Source organism: Argentina silus (assembly GCF_951799395.1).
Source record: "Argentina silus genome assembly, chromosome: 4".
NCBI classification, from domain to species: domain Eukaryota; kingdom Metazoa; phylum Chordata; class Actinopteri; order Argentiniformes; family Argentinidae; genus Argentina; species Argentina silus.
In genome coordinates, this window is record NC_139658.1 from 14,538,541 (window position 1) to 14,559,138 (window position 20,598).

Here is a 20,598-nt window from a genome sequence, read left to right on the forward strand (position 1 = left end):
TCAATCCTGCTTAAAGAATGGGAGGAAATCAACACATTTCCTACACAAAACAGGACATTTCTCATTTGATTGACACTTCATTTAACATTGTTTAGCACTTTCATTTCTGGTGAATGTTAGTTCACCAGTAATTTTATCTCAGACATTGAACTCAACCAAGGTTTATACTGTAAAGAACGATACAGGAACATTGCAACTGGCTTGTTGAAACCTTGATGGTCACCACTTCACCACTTTCGGTTGCTTTTGAGGATATACAGTATACAGAATTCACAAAGGCCAAAATGATTTCACACACGTAAATAAAGACACCAAAAATGTAATCTTCTAAATTGTATTGAAAAATATGCTTACAAAATAGCCATAACACTCACCAGTGTAAGTAATTAAATTACCAGTGTAAAGACATTAATTTCAGTCATACAATAAATGTATACATAAAACAAACTACAATACCATACCCAACACCTAGCAACTTTTTTCTAATCAAAATGAGCTCTCCATTTCAACGACATTGCTTGCTTTTCCATTTTTTACTTCCTTGGTCCCGTCTTTGACAGAGAGTACGACCTCCATTTCCTTGTCAGGTGGCACGTCAGAGATCTTGTTGATCTTGGCGAAGCTTTGGCTGATGTCTACAAATGTCTTGTTTTTGGTCTCAGGTAGGATGCAGTAGAGGTACAGGGCACCCATCACACAGACAACCATAAAGACTAGGAAGCAATAGGTCTGCAGCGTCTCCTGCAAAAACGCAAACAGCAAAATGTCAATGATTGATGTGCAGAAAGTTACTTTTCCACACACATATTTTTTTCACACACACCCATCCTTGAAATCTTACAGACTCACACCAAAATAATAATTATTAGATCACACAATCAAATCACCCTTCATTCTTTGAGGTATTTCACCCAACATGTTTTAAACATTAATCCAACAGTTCTTACATAAAACCTGCACTGGGAACGGCATGAAAGCTTTGCAAAATGATCGAACACTCCCATTTTATTCAATCATTTCATCCACATTGCTTGTGAGTGCCTGTTTTCCTCCTGGGTCTCAAACAGAATCTGGTTCTATTTCAGACGCTAAGCTCCAAGCTTGCACTTGCGTGGGGCTTAAGCGTGGGGCCAGAGCGGGTTCAGTGTTAGTGACATAATCACATCAAATATGCATATCCTGCGAATTTCTCAATCTCTCAACTCATTTATTCAGTTATTGCGCCCAAAATCTACACTTAGAAGAAAGTGACTCAAAACATGTGTATTGCATTTTGAAACAATAAAAAGTGGTGTACCTAAGCTAAGATCTGGAGTTTGAATGGTGTTTGAAAACACCAGACCAGACCCAATATAAGTGTTATGATACACAGATGGCTCCAATTTGTTCAGCTAAAGACACCCCTAAAACCAAAGACTGTTTTGGTAATTTGTTGTTTCCCATGACCAACATAAACTTTGCACCAATATAGGCAAAGCAGTAAATGGGAGTGTTCAGAGGGTTGGCAAGGGGAGTGGGACAATTATCCATTCCATGTTCAATAAAATTGACACATATTTGATTATAACAGGCACAGCTGTTATCGGGGAGAATCCCTCATACCACCAGTACATCCCCTACAACATACAGTGCCCTGCGTGAGTAATGGGGCAGTGAATCATTTGTTTTCTTCTTTTGACACTACATTCCAAAAGTTTGGATTTGAAATCAAACAATTACTATAAGGTTAAAGTAGATATTCTCTGCTTTTATGTGATGGTATTGGTGAACATATTGTTTTCACCATTCAGAAATTATACCACTTTTTATGCATAGTCCCCCTATTTCAGGGTACCCAAAAGTAATGGGACAGATTTATGAAATGCCCAAATTAAGCACTCATATTTAATATTTGGTCGACAATTCTTTGCATTCAATAACTGCCTGAAGTCTGCAACCCATTGACCCCACCAGATGCTGGGTATCATCTCTGGTCCACCTGCCCTCTCGATCCAAAAACCTCCTTCCGTTCCTTACCACCATAATCAATTCCTCTCTATCCACGGGATCTGTCCCAGCTGCCTTTAAGGCAGCCAGAGTCAGGCCTCTTCTCAAGAAACCAACTCTTGACCCATCTGCTGTCCATAACTACAGACCGGTATCCCTTCTCTCCTTCTTATCTAAAACCCTTGAACGTGCTGCTGTCTCGAACCAACTGTCTCACTACCTCCTTCAGAACAACCTCCTTGACCATCACTAATCCGGCTTTAAAGCTGGGCACTCTACTGAGACTGCTCTCCTTGCTGTCATAGAGGCTCTCCATTCTGCTCGAGCTTCCTCCCTCTCCTCTGTTCTCATTCTTCTGGACCTGTCTGCTGCATTCGACACAGTAAACCACCCGATCATTCTCTCCACCATATCAGAACTGGGCATCTCTGGTTCTGCACTCTCCTGGTTTGTAATCCTACCTGGCCGATCACTCTTACACATGGAGAGGACATGGAGAGGATCACTGTCCTCTCCATGAGTCCTCACCACTGGGGTCCCCCATGGCTCTGTCCTAGGACCCTTACTGTTCTCCCTCTACACCAAATCTCTTGGCTCGGTAATTTCCTCAAATGGTTTCTCCTACCACTGCTACGCAGACGACATTCAACTCATTCTCTCTTTCCCCCCTTCTGACTCAAAGGTGGCAACACGTGTCTCTGCGTGTCTTGCAGACATTTCTGCTTGGATGTCAGCCCACCACCTCAAGCTCAACCTTAACAAGACTGAGCTGCTCTTCCTCCCGGGGAAAGCCTGCCCTCTCCAAGACTTCTCCATCACAGTAGAGAACTCTACTGTGACGTCCTCCCAGACAGGCAAGAACCTTGGGGTGATCCATGACAACTACTTCTCCTGTGTGTTGAAAACATCACAGCGACAGCATGCTCCTGTAGATTCTTCCTCTACAACATTAGAAGGATATGTCCATTCCTCACCAGAGAAGCAGCACAACTTTTGGTCCAAACACTTGTGATCTCTCGCCTTGACGACTGCAACGCACTCTTGGCCGGGCTCCCTGCCTCTGCCATCAGGCCTCTGCAGCTCATCCAGAATGCTGCTGCCCGTCTGGTGTTCAATCTCCCCAAATTCTCCCATGTCACCCCCCTCCTTCGCACCCTTCACTGGCCCCCGATAGCAGCTCGCATCATATTCAAGACCCTGGTGCTCGCCTACCGGGCGGCAAAGGGAACAGCCCCTCCGTACTTGCAAGCAATGGTCAGCCCCCAAACCCCTGCCTGATCACTCCGCTGCTGCCTGGCACCGCTGCCTCTACGTGGATACAGCAGCCACGCTACTCGGTCACAGCTTTTCACTGTCCTGGCGCCCCGCTGGTGGAACGAGCTTCCCATTGCTGTCATGGCTGCAGAGTCACTACCTATCTTCCGCCGTAGATTGGAGACCCATCTCTTTAGGCTACATCTTAACTGTCCCTCCTAAAGACCTATTCATCTCTACTACCCCCCTGTGCAAGTTTCTCTCCTGTAAATAAATAAATACAAAATAATAATAAAAAAAAATTGTAAGTCGCTTTGGATAAAGGCATCTGCTAAATGCCATAAATGTAAATGCCTGTACTGTTCTATTGTTGTTTGTTTTGAGGTCTTTTTGCCTAAAATCTTATCATCAGGAAATTAAATGCATGTTCAATTGGATTCAGAAGATTGACTTGGCCAGTCAAGACCTTTCCACTTTTTGGCCCTGAAAACCTTGTCTTACTGTATGATGAAGCACCATCCAATGAATTTGGAGGCATTTGCTTGCACCCGAGCAGACAAGATGTTTCTACTGTATACACTTCAGAATTTTTTCTGCTACTGCCGTCAGCAGTTACAATCCTCAAGAAAGACAAGTGAGCCAGTTCTAGTGGCAGCTATACATGCTCAAGCCTAACACCTCCTGCACCATGTTTCACAGGTGAGGTGGTATGCTGTAAATCTTGGGCAGATCCTTTTTTCTCCAAACTTTCTTCTTGCAATCACTTTGGTACATGATAATAGTAATCTGTCCACAAGACCTTTTCCCAGACCTCTGCAGGCTTTTTAAGTACTTTTTAGCAAACCTGACCATCCTTTTTGAGGATAACTAGTGGCTTGTACCTTGCAATGAAGCGTCTCTAGTTTGGCTAGTGAAGTATTCTGCAGATGGTAGTCTCTGACACATTCACACCTACCTCCTGGAGAGTGTTCCTGATCTGTGAGACAGTTGTTCTCCTACCAACCCCTTTGTGTTTGAGCTGAGCTCACCAGTGCTTTTTCTTTTTAATGATGTTGATTTTGGAAAGCCTAAGGTTTTGGCTATGTTTCAGATTTTTCAGCCTAATAATGGCTATGTTGACTTTCATTGACACCTCTTTGGTCCTCATGTTGACAGACACCAATAGCAAACACCAAAGGGAAATGTAAAGCCTTGAATCAATACTAGACATTGACAGCTCTCTTATGCCTGCACAAATGATGTGACGGAACATATACCAGAATGACTTACCAGAAACACCTGTCAAGCCAACTGTCCCATTACTTTTGGGTACCCTAAAATATTACACAAATACCACCAAATAAAAGCTGAGAATCTCTACTTTAACCTCATAGCAATTATAGCAATTGTTTGATTTAAAATCCAAACTTTTGGAGTGTAGAGCCAAAAGAAAAGAAAATGCTTCACTGTCCCATTACTTGCACAGGGCACTGTATATGGAAGTAGGCCGAGAGTGTATATTCTCGCATTATGAAATTGTACGGCATATTCCCGAAAAACATTGAATGACTAATGTTACATACACAATTACTAATTAAATAATGCAACCCCGCATGTCTTTGATGTCTTTAAAATCAGATATCGGAGAATATCAGGAAACATATGCATAAAAAATACGTTTGAAGAATCAAACACAAACTAAAAAGATGGTTCCCGCTGGGACCATATATACTGAAAAATGTATGCACTCACTGCAATGTAAGTTGCTTTGGATAAAAGCGTCAGCTAAATGGCATATATTAAGGCTGTTAGAATTATCCTGAAAGTGATCAAATTCCACTTTGTAAATCCATGGTAATATTGGGAGGGGAGATCATATAAATGAGCATACAATAGGCCTTTGTAAGGCTGCCCCCATGCATGATAGCCCCCACTGATTATTGGAACTGTGCGCATTGCAACTGTGCGCATCGTATCTCAACAGGTTCATGCTCCTGACTTTCCCATGTATTTATTTATTTATTTACATTAAATACTGTCCACTATTGTCAGGGACCCTAAGCAGGAATACACTTCTAATAACCATACAGTTGTGACACCGTTTACAGAGCGGAAACCAAAAAAGGTAAATTAAATGATGAAATGCGTGACGGCAACTGAACCAAGACTAAACCAAAGTGGCAGTTGGTAATGGTTGCGAGTGATAATGGAGGATATAGATGATGCGATGATAATACTGTATGAGAAAAGTTGCAGCAGGTTCATTAAACCATTCTACAGTGCTTGGAGACTACCAGGTTGAATTTGGCATTGAATTTATTGCCTACAACTGTAATTATGGTCATTTTATTTGACAAAAAAGACAAATAATGACCTATTCCAATATTTTCAGTGAAATCCTGATTGGTGAGAACAATGGATATCTTCATCTCATCCCATCTCTTTTGGCAGGCTGTGTCATCCATGTAATCACATACCGTAAGTGAACAGTCAATGATAATTGAGCTATGAGAGAGAAAACATGTGCAGTGTAAAATAATGATATTTGCAGCATAAAAAATATAGATTAAATAATAGTATAACAATCTGCAATGATGGGGCTTGAACACTGATGAGTTATTCTTAAGAAGTGGTAAGAAAACGAAGGATAATTAAAAGCGAGAGGAGGACTGGACGGGATAAGAATAAAGAACATACATTTATTCCTCAGTAAACTTCTACGTTATGGACATGATAAAGTGGACTCTACACACAAGTGGTCACATCTGACTCCAAAATATATTTTTAGATTAATAATGATTGATTTGCTCATTCCTGTGTGAAAGACACTCGATCAAATCAGATCCTAGATTCCATTAAGAATGCCCAATATGCTATGACCATGCTTTTAAGTTCCAAGAAATCGTGAGGAGTTTACACATGGTCCAATACCTGATGCCGATGACTCAAGTCTACGTGTTGTTAGCTATGCATGTGAACGGTGATCAATGCCCCCCTCTCTCAGCCTTTACACACATAGACTTATGTTTAAACTTCCATTCATTTACTACAGTTTGTTTATTTTATAAATTTCTTTGATTGGTAATAGCATATTGGGTACTCTTAATGGAATCTAGGATCTGATATGATTGAATGTCTGTCACACAGGGATGAACAAATCATTATCAATCATTAAAAAATGATAAAATACCTTTTGGAGTCAGATATAACGTAATGTTAACTTGTGTTAGTTGGTTATGTGTGTAGAGTCCGCTTTATCATGTCCATAACCATCTGAAGTTGTACTGGGGAATAAATGTCTGTCTTCATTCTTAACCCGTCCAGTCCTTTCTCTATCCTTCAGTGTTTTTATTCCAATTCTTCACCAACATCTCCAAGTCATGTCCTGAGATGCTCCCAAAAGAAACAAATGGTCCATTTGCACTCCCTCACCGTATTTTACCCTTACCAGATTTACCCAGCCTCTGGAGAAGAGACACCTGTATGTCAAAACGCAGTTAACCTTGTTTTCAATGAGCATCTTATGATATCTCCTCCTGTGTGTGTATGTACTGTAGGCTACACTATGTGTGTCTATGTAAAGGCCAGTGATGTTGATACTGTAACAATACTGAAAGTGGGCAGTCAATGTGTAATAATGGACGAGACAAATAATGAATGAGACAAACAAACTCTTCTGTGTGTGTGTGTGGGTTTATGAAATGTACCTTACAGTTATAAATGGCTTACCCATTTCAACTGTAATGGAGAAATCAGCAACATTGACAGACAGACTATAATTATTTGCATGATCAAAGAGAGTGAATAGAAGCACAGAACAGACACGTGAACAAGAAGAGCCCTGATTATTGGAAGACTTTTGTGAGTAACTCGATTGCTTGTTATAAGCCAAGAGACAAAAACAATATTTGTTTTAAATGTGGTTTGCATGGTGGAGCTGGTTTACTTGTTTTTTCAACCAGTTAATCAACCAGTTAATTAGTGTTTCATACAGTACATCTTAAAACATGTCTCAAAACCTTCACAAAAGCTCAGTTGCCACCAGTTTTTAGGTTTCGCAACACTTTCATTAAACAGTGTATTTGAACCATCATGTTGTGACACCTGTATGACCCCCTCCCCCCCCTTCAAAAAAATAAAGACAAAAGGTTTAGGCTGGATTAGGCTACACAAATTAAGAATCAAAATAAAATGTTGGACCAAGTCCTCGAAGAAAAAATTCTCAGGATGGGCATTTTCTGAAAAATAGATTTGAAATAGATATCAAATCTGACTTCTCATTTAATTGTTTTGAACAATGACCACTTTATCCAATAATTTCTAACACCTTTTGACACCAGCTCATCTCCTCCCTCCTCCCAAGCAGTCAGTCCCAATTAGAGGCACACTGTAGGTAGAGGCATCTGGTCCTCTGTCAGTGTCTCATGCTGTGACAGTGTGACATGCGATGAAGGCCCCATTCTCCCGATGTGCTTCTCTCTTAATCACTCCCAAGTGGCATGCCCATTGAGCAATGGAGCTCAATTACACACACATGAACATACACACGAACACGAACACAGGCACGCACGCACGCACGCACGCACGCACGCACGCACGCACGCACGCACACACACACACAAATAATCAAACAATATGAAATATTTGTGAGCCTCTCTTACAGCTAGTTATTTACCACGACTGTTCAAAGGGGCATGCTTCATTTAGCCAAGTATGCTGTGTGCTATGTATCTATTTAAATATCAGATGGCTACGATGTCACACAGGAGTGAAATGTACGCTGAAGGTCGACTTCAGCAGGTATCTGATGTGGACTTCAACTTCTCTTACACTATTTGGATGCCCTTCAAAATGGCGACATGAAAATCGACACACACACACACACACACACACACACGCACACGCACACACACACACACACACACCAGGGACCCCGGGTCCATTGGCCACCTCCAGGGGGCCCAAAGAGCATCCCAACTCAGTGGTGAATCACAACTACTAAAAATAGACTACATGTGAAGTCAGCCAAGCAGCATAGGGCGCATCACTGCTCAGGAGTCAGAGACTCTCATGGCAGTGAAACATCAGTCAAACAGCAACACAGGGACCGGTGTGTGGTTGGACACAAACGGCACACACTGAAGAGTACTACAGCCCTGGTGGCATCTTACCTTGTTTTATAGTTATAATTATAAGTTACGGTAATGTTGTACTGTTGGGTTTTTATTCCATTGCACATGTCCATTACCTGACCAAACATAAGCTTGATATAAATTATATATACAGTAAGTATAGTCCTAGGGAAATAATGTTTTGTGGCTCCATCAATATAATCGCTAAGCCTTTATTTTACAGTCCTATTTCCTATGTCCTATTATAATTAATTAGGTAATTATTATGTAAAATTATTATGTAAAGTTTTTGGTCTGATGCCCACTGGAACTATTGCCTGCAGAGAATTGAATACTATTGCTGTAACTCTAACATGCATATAACTCTGAGTGTGCTAAAATCATTGGACAGAGTGAAAGCTTTACAAACTACTGTATGATTGAAATAGAGTACAGTACATTGGATTGCTTTATCTACATATATTTACAACAATATTAACAAAGGCTTCTGGGGTGGAAACTCTTTAAGAATATTGAGACAGTCTATGAAAACGAAAAAAAGGAGTGAATAAATGCATACAAAATACATGGGAAAAAAAATAAAAATTACCCAATCTTTGAAAGCTGACCTTGCACTGTCTGTCATACGGCTTAATGAGGGATTTTAAGCCCAGAGAGGCAGATTACAAAATAGAGAGAGAGAGGGAGAGAGAGCGAGACTGAGAAACTTGACTGAACTCGGAGGGCATGTCACCAAGAGAGTTTTAATCCGTTGTTCATGAGGACATTATGCGCATAAAAGCTATTACCCATATAAAAACACTGTGTGCCCAAAACATCGATGACCTCAATGCAGAACTACTTCCTGTGTTTTCATTCACCCTCAACCTGAATGGGCATTCTCGGTTATATCATCACTACCCTGTTTTTCCTCCCCCAGACTGTCTTTCTCTTTCAAATATTTTATAAGAGGATAAACGGGGCGCCGTTTGGGTGCATGACCCAGATACAAAATGCTTTCTGTGACGCAATTCTCATCTGCAAAGTTTCTAAAAATTCCGCTTTTCCCACCAAGTTTGCCTGACAACGTAGGATAAATCATGCCATCAACAAATGTCCCACCCTCCACTTCTTGTCATTAATTGAATTTCCACTGGCCCTATAGATTGAGGAGGAAGAACGAGGGAGTCCCTTTTTTATTTATTTCCAAGAGCTTTATCTGTTGTGCTGGCTCAGCTCAGCTTCACTGTCCCACACACGCTGACCTAGAGGGAGAGGTTTATCGTCTGCAGCGGCGTGCCACGGGAACACCAGGATAATTAAACTTCCCTAATGGAGGGGGTGGGGGAGGGGTGTACAAATCAGATTGGAAGGTAAAAGTTGAATGCAAATGGGAGTGGCCTTCAGAAGGGTTTTTTTGTCATGGTCACTGCATTCTGGGGACAATGGTTTGTCCCCATTGACAGAGCAGAGGCAGAGGTGGAGGCAGGGGCGGGGGGGTGTAGATGTGTGTGTGTCTTGTGCAGGCTGTGCTCAGGCTTAAAGGACCAAGGGGAGGAGGACTCAAAGAGAGTATATTAGCTGCATGCAAGGCCAAGCACTACTAAATATTATATTTTTTCAGCCCAAAAAACTGTAAGCTTGCCACCTTTCATATTCTGAAGACGCTGCACTTTCTGGACCTGTTTTAGAGCTCTAGAGAGTTTGATAAACCACAGAGAATGAGTATTATATTATAGAGCCTGTCATAACTAATACACACACAAACACACACAACCATATCAGGTACTGTACCAAGGCACCATGCAAACACTGACTCTAAATTACAGTTAACTGACATGGCATGAAATGTCATTAAATAATAGTGCCCCAGATATCAATCAATACCTCACAAAGTGTATATATTTATATATTCATTTCCCATTTTGATGGTGCGGTGGCTTCAGAGCTTAACCTATAATGTATTGTTTTGCATTATCTAGCGAAGCCACTTCGGGATTATCACAATCCTCCCTCCCCATTTACACCCAACAGCACGTCCTTGAGGGGATTAACGGCTAGAGAGTGAAAGACAGAGGAGCAATGCCTCTTTTTGGTGGAGATCAAGCTTAAACAATCCCTTCGCTTTCTCCTGTAATGAGCTTCTGGAGAGTCGGAAGTAATAGTAATTTAGACTCCGTAAGCCAGTAATATTACACACCGACTCAGTCACAAGGGAGATACGCATCTGGAATATAAAGTTGAGATGCCTTCCACACAAAGCCAGATATACAGAAGATTTATTGTATTATTAGCCAATGTGTGGATTTAATGCTGGTCATGACAAAATGTCAAGATGTTCAATGTTTCTGATGTTGTCAAACAAACTTTCAAAGTGAATTTGGAGCCTATGTGTCACAGCACGGCCGCTTTGAAATATGTGTCCAACAGATCATAAAACAGGTTTAAAAAGCTTCCTCACTTTTTCGCGATGCAGAAATCATGGCAGGCTTGTTAGTCTGAGATATTGAACCCTGTAATGGACCCCAAATATGGTTATTTTGTCAAAAATAACAAAATCATAGTTTGTCAAATGTTTTTATATTCCAAGTGGTCTAATGTAGAGATGATCTACATGTCATAACAGTTGATCATCCAATATATCATTAAATCCAAAATGAAAGGAATGATGTGCACCTAATTTCCTGATCATTTTCATTTAATGAAACATCTTTAAATATCCCTCAAATTGACCAGTCTTATGATGCTTTGCTTATGTCACAAGTGTGTCCAAATAAGTGCTTATGTCACAAGTGTGTCCAAATAAGTGCTTATGTCACAAGTGTATCCATTGATTCAAATTGAGACTATAAAATAAAATAAAAAAATAAAAAGGCAAATAGGAAGAATAGAATCTCAGAATTTCCGGAAATGGCACAAGATACAACTCAGATTACTGAAGTGGTGATTTGCAAACTGTTTGGACTGTGTCACTGTTTCTTCAAAAAATTACCCATTGGCTATAATATTCACCACAACACTGAGGTGCAAAGGGATCAGGATTTGCTCGAATGAAAGTTAACTGAGGTCAGTAGCGTGTGCCATCATTGTACAAAATGACATGCCTCGACAAATGCAAAACAGGTAATTATGCAGGAAGGCCATGGTTGTGACAGACTGGCATGAGGCTGTTAGTATAATGCTCCACTGTGAAAACAAACGTTTCTCTCAGTCTGGGAAAGATTTAATGAAATAAGGATTACATTTCTCTTTTTGCACAGCACATTACGGCATTGTTTTTCCCTCTCATTTGTTGAGTTGAAAAGATACTGTGGTCCCTCTTTTGTGAAAGCAAACAAATGAGTCACTGCATCGTAATAGTGTAGCTGCCGCTTGTAAGTGTCTGCAACACCCACTGCACACAGTATGGTGGATTTGAGCCCTGTCCAGGCAGAAATGTGATTCTTGTGGTCTCACAAAGCCTGCAGGAGGACCAGTGATGAATATAGCTAGATAAAGTCAATGCACCGACTTTAGGGGGTGGAGGGTGGATTGGTGGGAGGCGGATTGGTGGGAGGTGGAGGGTGGATTGGTGAGGGAGCTAGGGTCGGCTGCCCCCTCAGAGGTGATCCGTCAGGAGGTTTTGGGTGCGATGTGATGGGTGTTATTCTGATAGACAGCTGGGGTGACCAAAGCTGGGTCCAGGTGCCAGCCAGTGCCTGGTGAGGAGCGAGGAGCTGGCTGCCTCGGGGCACCAACGCCGCCTCTGCCCAGCCAACCAAAACTGCTTTATTTGTGTCCCTCTCGCTGCTAAAAATAACCTGCTTGTCGTTTCCCCTTGTGCATTCGTCCTCTCCTTCCCAGCCAGTGTCTGTCTCTCTCTATCTCCAGTTCTATAGTTCCCCATCATGCTCTCTCAGCCAAGCTTCCACTTTCCTCCTCCTTCCTCATCTGTCTGGGGTGCATCTCAGCCTCGTCTTTCACCTCCCCTTCGTATATCTGACACCTTACGCCACCAATGTCAATGTGCTCCACATCATGTTGAGGGACCCATCTATCTCCCAGTCTTATCACCTACTCATCTCTTTCTCTTTTGACAGACTATGGCTGAAATGGTATTGAGTCCATTTTGGGGATTTTTGTTTTTGGTGGAAGGCTCAACTCTTTACTCAGATTAGCACCTCATTCCCACACAAAAAGGGTTGGTAGTGCTGGTATACCTACATGAATACCCCCCTCCCCCCTCCCCCGTCGCGACCCGTGTCTGTCTGTCTGCCTCACTCCATTTCATGAGATGAGATGTGTAATTAGTGTTCCATGGAGCTCTTGACACTCCAGATTAGTAACTGTACTGCTGAGAAAAGCTACCTGGGTCCTCTTCCTGATTGGAACAAATGAATCCTGATTAAAATGATAGTCTGCGTGAGCACATGATCTTTTTTCTTTCAGCATGTCTTACTTTTATTTTTTTTTACCTTACACTGTTCACCTTTGAAATTCACCTGGATTCCATCCCAAATGGATTTGTTAACCAGGCAGGTAAATATGCCTCACTATATCTTGATTGCTAGGCTACACAGACACTCATGATGTGATTACAGCTGAAGGAAACACAAGAGCACAAAAAAAAGACTCAATGTGCAGACGTTTCTGTCACTGTAATTCCGAACACGGTAGGTGGAGAGAGACTCAACAATAAAGACAGGATTGAAATCCCAGCAGACAGCGATGCCCTCTCAACATTCCTTTGAGAAACTTGTTGGTGTGTTTTTAATATGCGCAAAAGTGGCTAAAGCTAGCTTTTCACCTCTATTACACAAAGCGTGACAATGGTGTTGACTGCGACAGTGGAATTTGAAGACCTTGAATGGCTGCAGAGAAAAGCAGGGGTACAAGTCTGACAGAAAGTCACTTTGCATCATTGGTATGTCGAATGTATCGCCAGTAGCAGTTCTAGCTTTGTGCTCAAACTTTGGGGTGGACTTGTCGGACTCTCTCTCTTTTTCCCTCTTTGAATTGTCCTTCCAGTTTCCAGAGACAGAGAGAGCCCAGCTGAATAATGCAGTTTAATATCCTCCATGATTAAAGCTCCCAGGTGTCAGTGGTTGGTCAGGGCCTGTCAACTCCCTCCTGTTTTATTATAACAGTAATTTTAAGGATGGAACACACACACACACACACACACACAAACTCAAACTCACACCAACACAGAGCTACTCTGTTACACATAACTACTACATGGGCATCTCCACTATGTTCTATGTAATTTATACTGTTTGTGACTAAGAAGACTCAATTATGGCAACACTGCCACCCTCCACTATCTACACCTCCTTCATCTGTGACTGATTCCCTCATAATGAGAATGTGTGTTGGCTCAATATTAAAAATGACATCCAGCAAAGAGGATATGTCTGGATCTGATAAGGAGTAATACATATTGGGGTAATTAAGCTAGAATCAAATCGCTTAGCTTTCCAGGCTTATAGCCCTTCAACAATTGGGCCCCACACAGTGATTGGGAAACGACCCCAATTTTTGGTCAGCAGTGTTACTGAACACCCACTTGTCGCATACTTTCCCAACAAAGTCGAATCAGCGATTCAGACAAGGATATGCAATTGTGTCTCGATTTGAAATGAGGATGCTCATGTAATAGCTTGGCCAGGCTGTCATGTACACATGGTGGTGTGATACGGAATGATAATCGATTTTAACTAGAACAAATCTGCTGAAATCTACTCCTAGTGACACTGAAGACAGATGGAATTAAGATCTTCAAAGGTTATGGAAGTAGAATTATTTCAAGTATAGTCAAAGTCACATCATTTGAGTGTCTTCATTCATGTGTTCCCTATTATTAGATGTCTTCCATTATTAGGCATCTCCCATTGTATGAGTGTGTGGTTCCTTAAATAATAAAAAAAAAAAAAAAATGGATTCTTTCACTATTTTGAAAGGCCAAACAAGCAAACAAAAATTGTGCAATACCCATATAAGTAAGAAATCTGTAAACTTCAGGCCACTTAGACACACATTGTAATTTGTAGCCTCTGATCTCACATACTTTTGAATTTCCTGCTACACTGGGAACCCTATTGGACTGGTTAATTTACCTCATTACTGAAGAGTCAGTAGTCTTAGACTCAGGGCTCCATTTTCTTTCTTTTTTTGTAATACAGTGCCCTCCATAAGTATTGGAAAGAGGAAGCATTTTGTCTTCTTTTAGCTCTATAATCAAACAATTACTATGGGGTCAAAGTAGAGATTTTCAGTGCTCCAAAAGTATTGGTAAAATAATATAATGTCCAAATAAAGTACTCATGTTTAACCAGCAGTAACATCAATTAAGACAAGTTAGCCAGTTCTTGTGGCAGCTATACAGTACATGCTTCCACTGGAACTGGCTCACTTGTCTTCAGTGATGATATAACTGCTGATGGCAGCAGCAGGATGAATCCTGAAGTGTAAAGAAACATCTTGTCTGCTCAAGTACCAGCAAATGCCTCCAAATTCATTGGATGGTGCTTCATCATACAAAAGACAATGACCCAAAATATACTGCCATAGCAACTAGGGAGTGTTTTAAGGTCAAAAAGTAGAACGTTGTCAATCTCCAGATTTAAATCCTATTGAACATGCATTTAATTTGCTGAAGAGGATACTGAAGAGGATACTTTAAGCAAACAACAACTGAAGATGGCTGCAATACAGCTCTATAGAGCTGCAATACAGCTCTATAGTCTTCTTTTAGCTCTATAATCAAACAATTTCTATGGGGTCAAAGTAGAGATTTTCAGTGCTCCAAAAGTATTGGTAAAATAATATAATGTCCAAATAAAGTACTCATGTTTAACCAGCAGTAACATCAATTAAGACAAGTTAGCCAGTTCAGAGTGTCACAAAAGATACTCAGCATCTGGTGGGGTCAATGGGTCACATACTTCAGGCAGCAAAGGACTGTCAACCAAATACTAAACATGAGTGTTTAATTTGGATATTTGATGAATCTGTCCAATCACTTTTGGTGGCCTAAAATAAGGAAAGCTGAGAGTAAAAGTTGAGAATCTCTACTTTAACCTCATAGTAAATGTTTTATTTTTGGAAAAGCCGAAAGAAAAAAAACAGCTTACGCAGGGCACTGTAAGACACATATACAGTAGATACATATAGACAAGTATTCATCGTTATAATATTCCATTCAAGAAAAAGGAGAAACCTTTTGTTGGGGGGGCTAAAACGTTTTGCTGTAGGCTCCACTTGCACAAACCCACCTCATGCTGTTGTTTACAAACCAGTGTGCACACATGAATGTGCACCAATGGAGTTGGCAGATAAGCAGTGTGTATTCAATAAACTTTAGAACAAAATCTGTTTGAAATCCCTGCCTCCATTTGAAGCACTCCTCTCTATTTGTCAGTAAAATCTGCGTGTTGCTGGTGAACTTCACCCAGTGCACCGCCTACCATCAGCACTTTTCGATGGGTACGCCCTCAGACTCTTAAATGGAGAGTCTGACTTACTGAGACTACAAATAGAATGACATTTACTAGTTGACCCTCTAATGGTATATTTAATCTTTTCTAGCTTTAAGAATAACATAAGGTCTTTAAGCCAGAGGGATGCTTTGGGAGGGTTGGCAGACTTCCAATCTAAAAGGATTCTCCTAGGGGCTAGCACAGAAGCGAATGACATCCAGTTGTCTATTTTTTTGGGATAAAGTCATCTAGAAATCCAAATATAGCTAATCCGGGATGTGGCTGTATACTGTATCTGTATCAAGTCAGTCATGGGCAAGACCAAAACATGTGGGTCAAGTCTACCAAGGCACAACTGCATCTATCACATGTTCTGTCTACAGTGGGATATAATTGAGCTAATCTAGCCTTACTTAAAGGGATAGAGAAAACCTTAATTTACTGTGCATAAGGCAGAGCTCCGAGCTTCCTCTCCTAGTCTAATCATATCTTACTGAGTGGCATGTTGTCAAGAGACATAATTATGTCCAGGATGGAAGATATGAGACCCTATAGGGGAAAGTGTGTCTCTCAAGCCTTGTTCACACTGGCAGTTTAAAGTGACTCAAATAAATGTTTCATATCTGAGTCGAAGTTTTTTTTTTCTGCAGTCTGAACAGGCAAGTTCAAAAGAGTTAATGGAGTACTGAACAGGTGTGTTGCTTTCTGTCACTAGCCATGATTCTCATAAACACAAACAGAGCAAGTAGCTGGGAAACATCCATGGCAGGCATTGTTATCACCCACAACAACTTCTTAGAGGAAGTTAGAGGAACCACTAGCACCACCACCTACACTGCATAGGGTCCCGTCTTTACTATGACAACTAGTATCATGTCAGCTTAAGACTACACTGTCTGACCGCACAAAAATCTGATTTGATCACTTGTAAATGATGTTTGAACAGTCAGTATTCCAAAACCGATTTGAAAAACAAAACCGATTTGAGCATTAAGGCCTGCAGTGTGAAAAAAGCTTTATAGACTGTCCAATCCTGATCTTGGTTGTAAATTAGGGAAAGTGGAGCGATTAGTACAAATGAACTGACAAACCTGAAAGTAACAGAATAAGTTAAAACGGGGCAAATTACATTTGATAAAGGTAATTGAAATTGACAAAAATGACATCTATATAGAAGTCAAGACTCAAAAGCAGAATCCAATTTAGCCGGAAGGAAGAGGTGATTATTAAAGATAGGGCAAAGTAAAGAAAAGTCTATGAGTTTTTTTTGGCGGAATTGAGTCCACATTTTTTTAGTGGAAACAACAAGACAACAAGCAAGATAGTAAGAGTTAGATTTCATGTGGCTAGAGCAGGAAGAGATGATGAGACACAAGTTTATCCATTAAACAAAAAAAATACTTTGGTAGGGAAACATGGAGACATTTAAACAAATACAACAACCTGGGCAAGACATTCATTTTAACACAGTTCACTTTACAGATGGAGGATACTCCATCTCTGGAAGTCAAGTTTAAGTTTGTTGATCAAGGAACAAAGTTCTCTTCATATATTGTCGACAAAGTGCGAGTGACATTAATCCTCAAATATTTAAATCTAAAATGTCTTTAAATGTATTGAATATCTATCAAAAGACTTAGAGATACGAAATGGCAAGGCATTTTTGGGCACTGTAAAGCTAGTTAATTCAGAGGAAAATGTCAATTTATAGCCTGAGAATACTTCAAATCTGCACAGTAATTCCACCATGTCTTACGCAAAAAATAACATGAACCCTCCTCTACTGAGAGTGGACTGTGGAAATGTTTTGAATGATGAATGATGTTATTATCTTATGTGCCGTCTTTTATTTTTTACTTCAAAACACCAAGCTTACATTCCTTGGGTATAGTAAAGAATAAAGAACGGAGAGAGAAGTATTAGCTTCACCTGCCTGTGTAACCCTACAACTTGGCATTGAGGCAGCTAAAATGCTGTTCAGGCATCAGAATATCTGATTTAAGGCCCCTTGCCAAACTACTTTATTTGTGCTTGACAGCAAGAGTAGGGTGGGGAGAGAGAGAGAGCAAGAGAAAGATACATATTTATTGGTACCTGGCAAATCAATCCACTAAGGTCCTTGAGAGTGTGCAGGTTGATAATGAGAGAGAGAGAAAGAATGAGTGTGGGGAAAAGAGTAGATGCATATAGTATCTCTCTCTCAAAGACCTTGCTCTTGGAGAGCTCATGTCAAGCTAAATGCCATATTGATATCTCCCACATAAAATACAATATTCATCCCTTCTTTTTTACTCCAACATCTCTGTGAAGCAGAATCTCCAGTATATATGAGCTAACCATAGGTCAGGCATATATACAACACCTAACCATGTTGAATTCCCTGTAGATGAATGAAGGACTGAAGGGGCTAATAATTCATTTGACTCACTGGGTCACCTTGTAGAGCCCAGCCCTCACTGATAGACACTTCCTTTGCATATCAACGTAGGAGGTATTTTCCATAGAGAATCCAACAATAAGAATTCACTTATAAGCCCAAGCAAGACTGGTGAGAAGTACATATCTACAACTTTCTTCCACCCTCTGCATAATATACACTAAGTCAAAACAAGTACGCAGGTGGAATCGTTATTTTTATTTCCAACACCTGTCTGTGGTCACGTGTTTTGTTGCTCATGCTTTACTGCTGAGGCTAACTGTTCACCTCCACTCAGCACTCCCTGATACAGTATATCTCTGCCTCCCTCCCCTCTTCTTGTTTCAGTAATGGGCCCCAGGGCTATTCCCCAGAAGCCTCCGGCCCTGCTGCCTCCTCACATTTTACTGATGTGACAGAACACTGCTCAGATACCAGAAAGCCATGCTCCGCCATTAGAGCGAGATTCCCCCGCCGAAGAACGTTGCTTCAGGGCCACTACTACCACCTTGTTGGATTTCCGGCGCCATCAGGCGAAAAGAAATCAGAGTGCTCCCTTTCTAATTTACGGTAGTGCATCTGATTATGTTCCTCAATGGTTTTATGTGGAATTCAATACATTTACTGTAGGGGCCTTTGGTTGTTGAAAGTTATGATTTCCTGATGTGGTTTGGTACAGTATGACATCATCCCCAGGCAATTCGCACAGCACAGATAAACCTGGAATATCAACCACTCAAAGTTGACCTTAGTGGGAGTGGCCATAGAATTCTATGGGAGTGATCTTAAGTATTTGTCCTAATTTAATTTGAGCAAATCAGACGAATGCGATACTTGAGGTGTGCTAACAAAAACAATCTCCCTGGGCTCAAAGGGAGAAAAAAAACACAAACTAGCTAACTTCTAGCTAGCTAGTTCTTAAAGGACAATGGGAGCAATGTGACTACAATTCCAATAACCAAAATGTCAATTTCCAAGGTTAATGCCTGAAGTGACGTATTGAGTGTGTGTGTTTTAATATGAATATTGAATATATTAATTAATATGAATATTGAATAATGAAGAATGAATATTCTTTTAATATTGAATATTGAATGATGAATAATGAATATATTTTGAATATTTTTTTTAATGTCTGGTATCAAGATATTACACTATTTAATTAATTATGCATTCACTGAGATATTATCAATGCAAAGCAACTGGACCACATTTCTAAACATTCACCCAAACACATCTGTTGCTGATGACAAGACAGCCTTGACATACCACTCAGTAGCAGCTCAAACTGCAATTAACAGATGCAAAGAGATTAAATCCTTTGCAATATAGGAAGGACTATTGGGTGAACTTAATGAATGGGGGATGAGAACAAAAGATCCCTGCTCCTTGCTTTGTCCTAATTCAAGGAGGATGTAATACATGAAGCCAGCCTTGGAGTATTGAAAGGCTATATAGAAATGTCTGACTAAAACAGATAATGAGAACCATCAAAGCCAGTCTCTTCTGAAAAGTGCACTTGTATATGCGCACAAACTCTGAGTCTTTTTATCTGCAAGGATAAAAAATAAGTTTCTCTTTCAGTTGACTTGGTTCCCTCGCCTCTGTTCTTATTTCACTATAGGATATGCACCCCTGTGTACCCTAATCGCTGAAACCCTATTCAGTCATGCCTGGGACAGGCCAGGAGTGCTCTGCATGGCTGACACCGCCCAGTCCAGCCTATAAAGGCTACTGCAATGTGCACCCATTTTCACTTTTCACTCGCTTATTCGCAAGCCTGTCTGCAGTTTTTTGATATAACCTAGCTACCGAGCTTAACTGTTCCACTGGAAAGTTAATAGCTTTCTCCGGGGTCGTTATTTGGTTGCTTATTCTTCCTCACAGGAATCCTGCTGATTCAGGCTTCACTTTTACAGATCAAATTTCTCTCTAGTTTGGTTCACCAACAAGAGTTTGAATTAGTCTCTAGCCTAGCTATTGGGTTACAGACTGTTTGGCTAATAAAAACCGACACTAGGTGATTACTATAAACCACAACCTGGCTATTTTCTCTTGTAGTTCCTTTCAGGTTCAACTTGAATTTGTGGATCAGATGCGTCGATACATTACACGTCTTGCTACTGGCTCGTTTGCGTGCATTGTATGCTAGTATACTATGTAACATCTCGTCCTGTTCCTAAGTTTATGTTTGTCTTTGTTTCATGTTATTCATTTATTGTTTCCTGTTTATTTTTGTGTTACTCACCTTGTCTCTCATTTCAGACACTTCACTACCTGCCCTTGTGTTTCCCGTCTGTGTGATTGTCTACCCCGCCCTGATTGGCTTCACCTGTTCCTCATCATCCTTCCCTGTGTATTTAGTCTGTGTGTTCCCCTGTCTCTGTACCAGTTC

The 20,598-nt window shown here is 40.8% G+C and overlaps 1 protein-coding gene across 1 annotated transcript in view; it reads right to left on the reverse strand.

Moving 5' to 3' along the window:
* Positions 1-486: 486 nt before the first annotated feature.
* slc2a9l2 (solute carrier family 2 member 9, like 2) overlaps positions 487-20,598 on the reverse strand; it is a gene marked incomplete at both ends in the record, with an annotated part of 128,005 nt that continues 107,893 nt past the window's right edge. The window contains one exon of the mRNA XM_083668480.1: positions 487-741. Within this exon, the coding sequence (XP_083524606.1) occupies positions 487-741 (255 nt within the window). The remainder of the gene's footprint in view (positions 742-20,598) is intronic.